General features: G+C 36.5%; 1 protein-coding gene across 2 annotated transcripts in view; it reads left to right on the top strand.

Moving 5' to 3' along the window:
- SLC6A11 (solute carrier family 6 member 11) overlaps window positions 1-12398 on the top strand; it is a 126238-nt gene that overhangs the window by 95249 nt on the left and 18591 nt on the right. For both annotated transcript variants that reach the window (XR_014173878.1, XM_081936398.1), the window contains exons 8-11: window positions 9011-9114; window positions 10646-10770; window positions 10992-11104; window positions 12193-12330. Coding sequence is in view for 1 of the 2 variants with exons in the window: in XM_081936398.1 (XP_081792524.1) it covers window positions 9011-9114; window positions 10646-10770; window positions 10992-11104; window positions 12193-12330 (480 nt within the window). In the remaining variant the exon portion in view is untranslated. The remainder of the gene's footprint in view (window positions 1-9010; window positions 9115-10645; window positions 10771-10991; window positions 11105-12192; window positions 12331-12398) is intronic.

Consider the following 12398-nt stretch of genomic DNA (forward strand, 5'->3'; position numbering starts at 1 on the left):
CATGTTAGATACGTGGTTAAAAAGACTTTATCCTACTGTGCACAATTTCTCCCAGTTAAAGATTATGGAAAGGAAAGTTTTAAGGTGGAACAATCTGGAGCTGAACACTCTTAAAGCTGTAGAGATCAGGGGAGATTTTAGAAGAGTCTCTTCTATTCTACCCCCTCTTACAACTGGTCTATGACAACTTGCCATGGCAACTCACCACGGTCAACCTGTCACAGCCAACTCACAACAGCCAACTTGCTACAACTGGCCTAACCATAGTTTTAATTTCCAACACCTCTGGCCGGTATTTTAATCTCTGGGGATAGATTTTTTAGATTGCTTTTAATTTTTGTTTTAGAACGGTTTTATATTGTTTTGTTTTTATGGGTATCCGATATTGTATTTTGTATGTGGTTTTAGCTGTTTTGTACACCGCCCCGAGTCCCTTCGGGGAGAGGGAGCGGTTTATAAATGTAATAAATAAATAAATAAATAAAAAACTGACTCGCTGCAGCCAACTCACCATAGGACCACTGGGCATGGGACAAGAGTTACACTAATATTGAGAAATAGTAGAATAGAATCATTAAAGAAAGGATGACAACTGGTCAAAGCAGAGACAAAATGAAGTGAATGACAAAAATAAATAAAAAAATTAAATTAAAAAATATTTTAAATAATTAAAGTGAATTGTTGAATTGTCCCACAAGTTGTCCCATGAAAAATTGGCCATGTAGAGTTGTCCCACAGCGAGTTGGCCATAGCATATTGGCCAAGGCAAATTTGCCATAGTGAGTTGGCTGTGGTGAGTTTTCCCATTCCATCTTACAATATCAGGCAAAACAGTATCAACAATAGAGGCCAATACAATAGGTTGTATTATCTGCAAGGACTTGAAATGGACACTAAAACTGGAACCATCATTAAAAAGACACAACAAAAAATGTTCTTCCTGCATCACCTCAGAAAGCATGCCCAAGGATCTGCTGATACAGTTGTATAGAGGAATTATTGAGTCTGTCATTTGTACCTCAATAACTGGTTTGGCACAACAACCAAACAGGACAGGTACAAGTTTCAATTGATAATTAGAACTGCAGAAAAAACAATTGCAGCCAGCCTGCCTTCCACTGAGGATCTGTACATTGCACAAACCAGAAAGAGGACTGAGAAAATATTTACAGACCCCTCATATCCTGGATATAAACTGTTTCAACTTCTCCCCTCTGGACGCTGCTATAGGGCATTGCATGCCAAAACAATTAGACACAAAAATAGGTTTTCCCCTATGCCATCACTCTGAAGAACACCTAATTCTCACAGCATGTGTTAGCCCTAAAGATATTTATCATTATCCTTCCCATCATCTCATCTTTCTTATCTTCTCTTCTTTCCTACTGTCTTCTCCTGTTGTTATCTATGATTATTACTTGTTGTATCTTATGATTAATGATTGCAACTATGCTCTATGACATCACGTCGTTGTTTGTATGAACACTGAAAGCTTATGCACCGAAGACAAATTTCTTGTGTGTTGAATCACATTTGGCCAATAAAGAATTCTATATATCTATAATTCAGTTATAGATATATAGAATTCTTTATTGGCCAAATGTGATTCAACACACAAGAAATTTGTCTATAGTTCAGCTATACCAAACTCAAATTTCAAAACACTTGTAGATTGGTTTTCTCCTAATTTCTCTATAAAACAGTGGTTATCATGAAAAAATATTAGATCTACCAATATCCATTCTCAGTACAGCGTAAGATAAGCCCAAAACTCTTGTCAACTAAATATGAAAATATAGGTCAACTAGATTGCTCATGAATAAAGGAATGGGAAAAGTGTATATAAAGTATTCCCCACAAATAACTCTTGCTTTGGTAGCTGACTTTCTACATTGGTTGGCACCACAGAAACATGATACAAGTGTGGCTTTTCTTCAAGAATTGTTTTGCTTCATTTAAGCTAGAAGTTGGTTTCTACTCAACATGCTTGGACAAATTACCATTTCAATGTGTGTAAAGTATTCTAAGCCTTGGTGCTTATTTCTGGAGGCAGCAACGAATCAACAACAACAACAAAACTTGAGTACTTAAGTCTTTCTCTCCTTTTCCCATAATGAATGTGCTCCATTCATTGGTGTCTGTAAGTAACATTAGCAGAAGTTAGGAGAGGAACTGCTTAGCAACTCTCAGAAATCCCAAAGAGAGGTGGAAAGGAAGTGATTTTCATGTAATTATTCACTACCATAAAAGCTGTTGTCAGGTAGACACTAGAAACATAGCTGTTTTATTGTTTCCCTAACCTACTTTTAATCTTTTGAGAATCACTTCTGTTAAAAGAAGGAAAAAGAAAAGGCTTAATTCAGCCATTTTTTGCCTAACTATTTAAGTTCTGTTTTCTCCACTAATGAACCCCTCTGCTTACAGAAGTTGTGTTGTTGAATACCGCAACCCCCACTCCCCTAGTACAATCTCAGAAACAAGAGTGAATCTTGTATCCAAACACCGCACCTTTCAGCTATTTATCTAGACAGCATACTTTGTTTTACTTTATTTTTCTGTTTAATTACAACTGTTAATAGCATGGCAAATGAAAGGCAAAACAAGATCATATGTACACGTCGTAATGAAAGGCTTGGTTTTCTGTGGTGGAAGGTTAAACACATTTATATCTGATTATGCCACAGCTCTTTCAAACATACCACTACAATGAAATCTGTGTTTTACTTTTGTCAGTATTTTGTGCATAACTCTTAGCTTTGGCTTTAATTTCGTACTGATACTTTATGTTTATATCAGAGTTTTGCTGGCATATTTCACAGTGACAAAATTGTCTCCCGAATTGATCCTTTTCTATTCTGAATGTGAATTCAATATTTCGGAACTAGAGGTAATCTTTGACTTTCGACCACAATTGAACCCAAATTTTATGTTGCTAAGTGAGAAATTTGTTAAGTGAATTTTGCCCCATTTTAGGACTTTTCGTGCCATGTTTGCTAAGTGAATCATTGCAGTTGTTAAATTAGTAATATGATTGTTAAGTGAATTTAGTGAACAGTCACTAAATGCACTGTTGTAAATCAAGGATTACCTGCAATGGTAGATAATTTTCTCTTTGTCCTAATTTTATTTAATTCAAAGTGAAATGAAAAGTCTGCCTCCTATTGAGTTTAACTTTTCCTAACTTCATGGTCATGTCCATGATGTTTTGTTAGCAACAGTAGAGAAGTGGTTTGCCAGTTCTTCCTTCCAAGGTATTTGTTTCAACTCTTCCATATATTATACAGTCTTGAAATTTTAGATGCGATCTCCCATTTAATTAATGAAGCCTAAATCTGCTGGTCTTTTTTTGAGATAAACGGTGTGTCGCCATTTGCTGAGACAAGTAAACTGACACAAATCAGATGAGTAGCAAGCTCCATTTGTCTTTGGGCAAAAGTTGAGTATGCAACATTTCTGCTGTTCTGTTTATGTACATCTAGCCTCAGGGGCTTGGGCATTTCAAGTGGGGACTTAAAAACTGAAAGGTTTGGGCTAAGAGGGCAAATGATGAAGTGTGCATCTCAACATCATGTGTGCAAAGCCACAGTGTAAATATAAATGGGCAGTGCTAGCATTCTGATTTCACAACACACAGTTTGTCATTTGGTACTATAATAATTGGAAACAAATACCTATGAATTGCCCCTTTCTTGGATAGATTTACATTAAAAAAACTATGCTATATTTGTTGAAGACATTTTTTTTCCTAGAGAAAAATGCTAAATCATGCTGTATTATTCAGTGATTTCTTGCCAAGATTTTGTAGATTCTTAAGAAAGGGAATATATAAAAGAATATGGGACACTGGTGGGATTCAATCAGTTTGCACCTATTCCGGAGAACCGGTTCTAAGCAGTTCAAAGAACTGGTTATTGGAAGAAATCTCATTTCTGGTTAACCCTTATTACAATGTAACAGCTAAGGCGAAGCCCCCTTCGACATGAGTGACATTGAGTTGACCACACCCACCCAGTCACATGACCACTGAACTCTGCCTACCCAGCTGTCATTAGGGCAGAGAACCAGTTGTTAAACTATTTCAATCCCACCACTGGAGACGCATCCTGGATTAGGTATTCCAAATTTACTATGTCCAAGAGACTGAAAGTCTGAATTATGCTGGCCTTCCTGATAATTGGGAAGCAACCTTCTGAGTTGGTCATTCTGTAGCTCAGGAAGGTTTGCTCTTTTCAAGGGCAGTTTTTTCCCCAGCTCTTATATTTTACCGACAAAGAAATAAAGGGAGACTAGAAGAGATCTATTTCAAGCTATTTAGCTCTTGTCAGCTAGCCATACCCTTTAGACGAGAGCTAAATATCTTGAAATATAATACTAACCTCCCTTTATTTCTTTGTTGATAAAATAAAATAGTTTGTCACAAAAGCAACTGCCTGCAAAAGCTCCTGGGTTGGGGCAGAAAGGTAAAAGCGAAAGCAGCATACTGCATCCCATATTTGGGAAGACTGGGTTACCCTGATAGATCAGTTTCACTGGAAAAAAACACTTTTTCTTTTCAGCTGTTTTGATAGATGCCATAAATATTCTTTCAATTATTTATTAATGCAGCCTTCATCAGGCTTGTAGGGTGAATGTGTGAAAATTTTCATATTCATAAAGGTGCTTTGTGAGTGAACCATCATGAAGTGATCATCTTCCTTGCTCCAAAACCAACCTGAGCTTCCTCCCACAGAGGTTGCACAGTGGGAGAAGTCTGGAAAGAGCCTTCTCCTGCAGCTCCAATGGAAGCCATATTGTTATTCTATTGACTGCTGGCCACGCCATTGCATGTGTTTGAGGTAGCTAGCTCCAGACTATTCAAAAGGCCTTCTGGATGCAGTTGAGAGTAAACCAAAGATGTGGAAAAGCTCTTTTCATGCCTCTGGACTTCCCCAAAAGCTGATGACCTGATGATGGTTGAGAATGCCCAACAGCATGAAAAGAATGTCACTTCATACTGATGACTTTCTCTGGATTGCTGGATGGAAGAAATTAATGGCCTGGAAAAGCTCTTTTGGAAGTGATTCTCTTATATGGAGTACTAGTTAGCAGGTGAATGTGGAAAAATTCCTCTTTGGTTGCTGAGCTATGCCAATCGTTTCCAGCTGTGAGTGCTTGAGAGAGTCCAGCAGTGCAAAGGGGAGCCACTAGAGGAGCTTTGAAAGCATAGGATATGGTACTGATGCAGAGGTGGGTTGCTGCCGGTTCGGCCCAGTTCGGCTGAACCAGTAGTGGAATTCAGGCCTGGGTCACAGAACCAGTTGCGACCCAGCCCTGACACGCCCCCGAACAGGTTCCCTCACCACCGCTGACGTCGCTGCCATGTTGGATTTTAAATTGTAAATTGTTCTGCAAATGTGCGCAGAACAATTTACATTGAACAGTGGACGGGCATGAAGCGTGTATCTGACGCGCACAAGGGTTATGCACCGGTAGTAAAACCAGCAACAACCCACCCCTATACTGATGGCACAGTAGGTAGGGAAAAATAATAATTGGGTACTTTGCATGGGAAAAGCAAAAGTATTTTCTGTTAGCTACCCTCTGCAATAAGTAGGTAACAGCAGTCTTCCATAAATAAAAGTAGATCAAAATATACATGAATAAACCAAAGTTCTCTCTAAGACAGCATTAAATTTTTCTAGCAGCTCCCCCCACACCCTGCAAATAAAATTCTTTTAAACAGCATGGGGATTCAGCATAAAGTTCAGTAGAAATAGAAGTGACTATATAACAATTAAGCAAGTAGCCACTGATACTTTTCCTTTTTAATTTGCCACGAGTTTATGAACAGTAGAAAGCCAATGGGATTGAGCCAGCTATATGTTGACAATTGAATTTTCCAGGGGGCAGGCACTTAGGTGGAAAAGGCACACCTCCAGGTTTTCAAGGTGACATTGTTTCAAGTGAAGAAAGGCAAACATGCCTATCCTGAGAGTATTTAAGTGTGGTAGAACTGTCTTCTCTGCCAGGGAAGCATTTAGTATATGGAGATACTCATATATGAACATATCATCTCTGAAAGCTTTGTCCAACCAGGAGGGGCATAGATCTAGAACACACTCACAGTACCTTGTCATCTACTTCAAGAGAAACAGGATTGAATTCCTCCCAAATAACAACCCAAGTCTGTTGAAGACAATTTCATAATACGTGTACAACTAAAATCCAACTCATCATGAACCCAAGTGATTTTATCCACCAGGTATCCCAAATAGTCTCCATAGCAGCCCTGCAAATGTTTCCCTAACCAAGAGGGGATCTAAACATGGCACCAGGCAGCACTCAAAAGAATAAGAATACAAAAATATAGAAATAGATTAAGCACAAGTTAATCATTCTGGTATAGTGGTTAAGACTCCAGGCTAGAAACCAAGAGATAATGAGTTTGCTCCTGCCTTGGTCTAGAAACTTTTCTGTCTTACAAGGAAAGACTGGAGTATCTTGATATTTTTAATTTAGAAAAAAAAATCATACTAAAGAGGAAATTTATGTTTTTAATTTATAGTATTTTAAATTCTTGCCTAACTACCCATCTTAATATCAGATCTCTGGGTGACTCACAACCATAATACAGGTAGTCCTCAAATTACAACCACAATTGAACCCAAAATTTCAATTCAAGGTACAATTCAAGGTACTAATTATGACCTTCAAAGAGCTCCATGGCTTAGGCCCAGGGTACCTGCGAGACCACCTACTGCCACCAGTAGCCTCCCACCGTCCAGTACGATCCCACAGAGTTGGCCTCCTCAGGGTGCCGTCGGCCAGGCAGTGTCGGCTGATGACCCCCAGGGGGAGAGCCTTCTCTGTGGGAGCACCTTCCCTCTGGAATGAGCTGCCCCCGGAGCTTCGCATAATCCCCGACCTCCGGTCCTTCCGACGCGCCCTAAAAAGTTGGCTTTTCCAGCAAGCCGGCCTGACCTGAACAGAATAAAATAAATGATTAATTTAATTGTTAATTTTAATTTTTTAATTTTTATTGTTAATATTAATTGGGTTTGTTTTTGGATACTTTATTTAATTTCCTTTTTAACTTTTGTAATATGTGGGGTGTTTTTTATGATGTACGCCGCCCTGAGTCCTTTGGGAGAAGGGCGGCATATAAATCCAATAAACAAACAAACAACAATTTCTGTTGCTAAGCGAGACATTTGCTAAGTATATCTTGGCCTTTTGTACGATCTTTCTTGTCACAGTTGTTAAGTGAATCACTGCAGTTGTTATGTTAATAACATGATTGTTAAGTGAATCTGGCTCCCCCATTGACTTTGCTTGTCAGAAAGCCACAACAGGTGATCCCATGACCCCAGGATACTGCAATCATCGTAAATGTCTGAATGTTCATTGTGTGATCATAGGGATGCTGCAATGGTCGTGAGGGTGAAAAATAGTTATAAGGAACTTTTTTCAGTGTAATTTCAAACAGTCACTAAATGAAATGTTGCAAGTTGAGGAGTATCTGTAGAAAAACAATATCATGAATATCATGAATAGTTGTTTTTGTTACCTATCTCTTTCTCTTTCCCATATATTAAAAATGGTGGTTGATGCTAATCTAACTTTCTGAATTAAACAAGGTAAAAATTGTGATTTGCCAAGGAAGCTGATTAATTCAAAACAAGAGAAATAACTAGTTTTCATACACTGTATTTTATATACTGTATGTGTATAAAATTTGCTGTCACAGATTATTTCAGTGGTCCCTAAACTAGGAACTAAAGGAGAATCTTTTAGGAACAGAACAACTGCATATCATCTTCAAGCCAAGATAGCAATAGGACTTTTTCATTGTTGTTCCCTAGCAAGTGGTGAGAAAGTGAGCATAGTTTTTTTTTTTACAATCATTATTCTGAAGGCAGAGTACCTTTCAGAAGTCCAGGAGCCATAAATAGCCCTTCACAAATTTGTCTTCAATGCCTTTAACCATGTCTAAATGGATCTCCATCACAGTATCTAAAGCCGCAAGAGAAATGAATACATTTTTCAAAGAATTTTCTGAAAGAAATGGCTGATTGACTGTAGCGGACACAGTCATAAGGACGTAATAGAATGAGAAAAACATGAACCTTGCCTTGATCTTCTCAGAGAAGATACAAGGAGTAAATATATGTAAATAATGAAATATATAGAATGTAGCATAGACAAATCCCTTACCATGTGCATTTAAGCTTAACACTCAAAATAGGGGTTGTCAAATTCGAATTTTTCTTAATCATCTCATTATTTTTGCCTGTTCCGTCAGTTTGAGAATTCAGAAAAAAGCTATGTATAAAATTAAAAGTGTGATTGAGGTTCTCCTGAGAAATAATAATGACTTCTTTGCTGGATATCAGTTCCTATACAAATCCACCTTCCTTCAATTGGAATTATAGATTACAATACCCTGCTTTAACTTGCTGTCTAGGTGTAGATGTAGTATGCTATAACTTCCATTTACTCCAATCCACATTGCCAAAATCGCTGGAAACCAGAGTTTAAAAAAAACATTTTCCCCAGTGTACTTAATTTCTACAAACAGTAGTTCCACTGATGCAGTGTTTACAGATTGTACTTTGTGTGAGTATCTAACTGTAGAGGAAACCCTTAGGCTCTTATATCAATTTTAGACCACAGTAAGATCATGCAGTCATAGTAGATGCTTTCTGTCAATAAAATAGGAGTTCTGCCCCCCCCCCAATAAGTGAGTATTTCTTTTATGTCTGCTGAAAAATAATAATTGATATTTCAAATAGATACTTCACTAGAATAAAACAAATCACAAATAACAGGAGGAAAAGGAATAACAACAAAAACAATCAAAAGGCAATGTTTATTTTTTAATCGCATAATGACATTTGGATTTTTAAACTGATTATCTAGCTAAAAATATGGCCATAAGGCATTCTGGTTATAATATATATGAATTATTTATATGGTTCTGAAACAGAAAATATTTCTTCTTTCCTAAATTATTTTTGCTTTATGTTTGCAGGTCTGGGTAGATGCTGGAACACAGATATTTTTCTCCTATGCTATCTGCCTGGGATGCTTGACAGCCCTAGGAAGCTACAATAACTACAATAATAACTGTTATAGGTAATGTACAATTGGATCATTCTATTTATAAATTTAGGTGTATAATTAAGGTAATTATTTGTAGATTGTACACAAGACGAGTTAAAACACTTAAACACATGCTGTGCATGTGTACACACTGCATACACTAATAAACACTATCCATTATTTAAATGGTCTGGACACTGTTTCATTGGTGAGATACATGTTGATCTCCAAGATAAAATCCTATCTTGGATTTAATGTGTTAATAATTAAGGTTAAATAGGTATTTCTTCAGCCCATATCTCATCCCTTTTCTGGAAGCAAAACATCAACTTTTCAATCCTGGTGGCAGTACAAAATCCATAAAAAGTTGCCAGAGCATTGCAAAAACAAAAAGTTTGGATCAAATAAACCAACTTTATTGTTCTTCCTTTTATATCTAACAGTCTTTAATTCAATTAAATATTGTTGTAGGTTTCGATTTCTCTTTGATTCTTCTATATTCCATCACATAGCTCCCCTCCCCTTTCACAGCCCCTTCAAGGCTTTAACGAACTTCCATTGTAATACATAAAACATTTTCTAGGTTATTGTTTATCATTTTCATTTCCCTTTATTTTTTATTCCCTTTTATTTTTTTAAAATTTTAATCATTTCTTTCATAGATCCAGTAAAACATCCTTTTTTGTATCATACTCTACATTCTGTATTTTGTCTGTCTTGTCAGGTAAAAATACTGAATTTTTGTCAACTTATTTCAGATAAATCCTTGTGGAATATAAATCTTCAAAGTACATTTAAAACTGACAAACCTGTCAATCTTTAAGGTGCCACAAGATTTTATATTTCTTAACACAATCTTCCCTCTTTTCAAACGGACTGACAACCATGAATTCAAATATTGTAAACATTTACCTACACAAACGGATATCATATTCTGAAGAAAGTAGAAACCAGAGATTATTTATTTATTAGGTACAAAAATCACTAGTTATTTGAATATTAAATTGTAGACTTAGCTTAACATAATGCTACATTTCTGAATGCTCTGGTTATGCATTTCTCCTGAAAGCCTTGCAGGAAGAACTTTAATGTGAATGTTACTGTGTATATGCAACATAATGTAGTCAATCATACAATATTGAAATTCCATAAAGCCAGTAATTATATTCCATGTGAGACAGTTTGTAGAAGTTTTCTTTTCACATTCTGAGAGGACATTGAATTTTACAAAATGCATCCAAATGGAAAATAATATTTACAAAGGCTACCAATAAACAGCAAATAATTTGGTGGTGCGTTTTGGGCACATTAAAATTCTTATCAAATCTCTGATGATATCTCTGAGATCTAGAACAGTAGAATACTGGTAATACTGGTAATACTAAGTGTGACAAAAATGTACTATAATCCATTTGACTCCATCAATGTACTAGAAGTACAGCCAATAAGCTATGTGGAAAACGTCTGGAAGTTCCTGGTTTTCTCTTTCTGAATTTTTTTCCAAAACTGTGGTATAAAGTCAAGCACTTAAAATTAAACAATGATTTTGCTCTTTGTTTGATAGAGACTGCATTATGCTCTGTTGCCTGAACAGTGGTACAAGCTTTGTGGCTGGTTTTGCCATCTTTTCTGTTCTTGGCTTTATGGCTTTAGAACAGGGGGTTCCCATAGCAGAAGTTGCAGAATCAGGTAAGTTATACAAATATATTTGATGGTCTACTTGAATATGGGATTTCAAGATAATTTAATTGTGCAGGAAAGAAGTTGGACATTTTCTTTTCTTTTCTTTTCAAAGAGATATAATCCATCCCATGCCATCAATTATATACATATAGGGAATATTCATAATGTGATCAATATATGAACAAATCCTCATTTATGTATCTAATTCCTGTTTATTTCACTTTCAGGGCCTGGACTTGCTTTCATTGCATATCCAAAGGCGGTAACAATGATGCCTCTTTCTCCATTGTGGGCAACTTTGTTTTTCATGATGCTTATATTCCTTGGATTAGATAGTCAGGTACAAATTACAGTTATTGTAAAACTATTATAAACGTTGCAAACTAATTTCTGTGAAGTCCATAAAATATAGAATTGTTACATACTGTAGTAAGAGTTGTTCTTTACCAGTATAAACATGACTTTTTAATATATCCAAACAGGTGTTATTTATGAAATAATAGAAAATAGAGAGGCAAATGTATAATAACACAAATTGAAAATAATGGCCCTCAATCACAGGCTAAACTTTAGAAATTTAAAAGGCTAACAACCAAGAGTTTGACAGAGAAAAGGCAATGAAGCCAGTTTTCCCATTGGAGCCATGGGTTCATTGAAAAATAGAATGGAAGTGTACACCAGCCACTAAACTAAAGTCAAGAGATAGACATGTACCTGGTGAAGTCAGTGACTTTTAGGACAGTGAACTAAAGAATTTAAAAATGGTGTTTAATCAGATAAGCCATGGTGGCGCAGTGGTTAGAGTGCAGTACTGCAGGCTACTTCTGCTGCCTGCTGACTGACTGCAATTTGGCAGTTCAAATCTCACTAGGCTCAAGATTGACTTAGCCTTCCATCCTCCCGAGGGTAAAATGAGGACCCAGATTTTTGGGAGCAATAGGCTGACAAAGAAGTAAACTGCTTAGAGAGGGCTATAAAACGATATATGTCTAAGTGCCCTTGCTCTTGCTATGGATTAGATTCCAAGAACATATAATTGGTACTGTTGAGTTTGAAATGGGAATTAAAAAATGGAGCACTTTCCTCAGCCCAGAATATCTCTTTAAGTATTGAATAATTTCCCTAGTTATTCATAGCACAGAGTCAAGAAATAATACAGAGTCTAGTGCCTAATTTTGTGCTGAGAAAACTATTAAAATCTGTCCTGTGTCTCTTTTTGAAGAATAATAGGGATGGTCCAATGTCACTAATGCTAATCTAAAAACCAGCAAAATACTTAATCAGAATCACAATTGGCTCACACACTATGTAGTTTTAATAAAGCTCCCTATAGCACTGGGCTGTAAATACTACAAAACATTTCATGCACTGATTACTGCTATAGAAATGGGAATCTATTTGTTTGCCTTGTTTCTGTTTTTTATACAGTTTGTGTGTGTGGAGAGTCTTGTGACAGCAGTGGTGGATATGTACCCCAAGGTTTTTCGGAGGGGATACAGAAGAGAAATGTTGATTCTAGCTCTTTCAATTGTGTCTTACTTTCTTGGTTTAATCATGTTAACAGAGGTAAGATATATTTAATAACATTCACAACTGTGAAGTAGGGGGAAAATTTTAGGGTTGGAAATTCTATG

The sequence above is a fragment of the Natrix helvetica genome, assembly GCF_964273705.1.
Source record: "Natrix helvetica genome assembly, chromosome: 1".
Classification (NCBI taxonomy): domain Eukaryota; kingdom Metazoa; phylum Chordata; class Lepidosauria; order Squamata; family Natricidae; genus Natrix; species Natrix helvetica.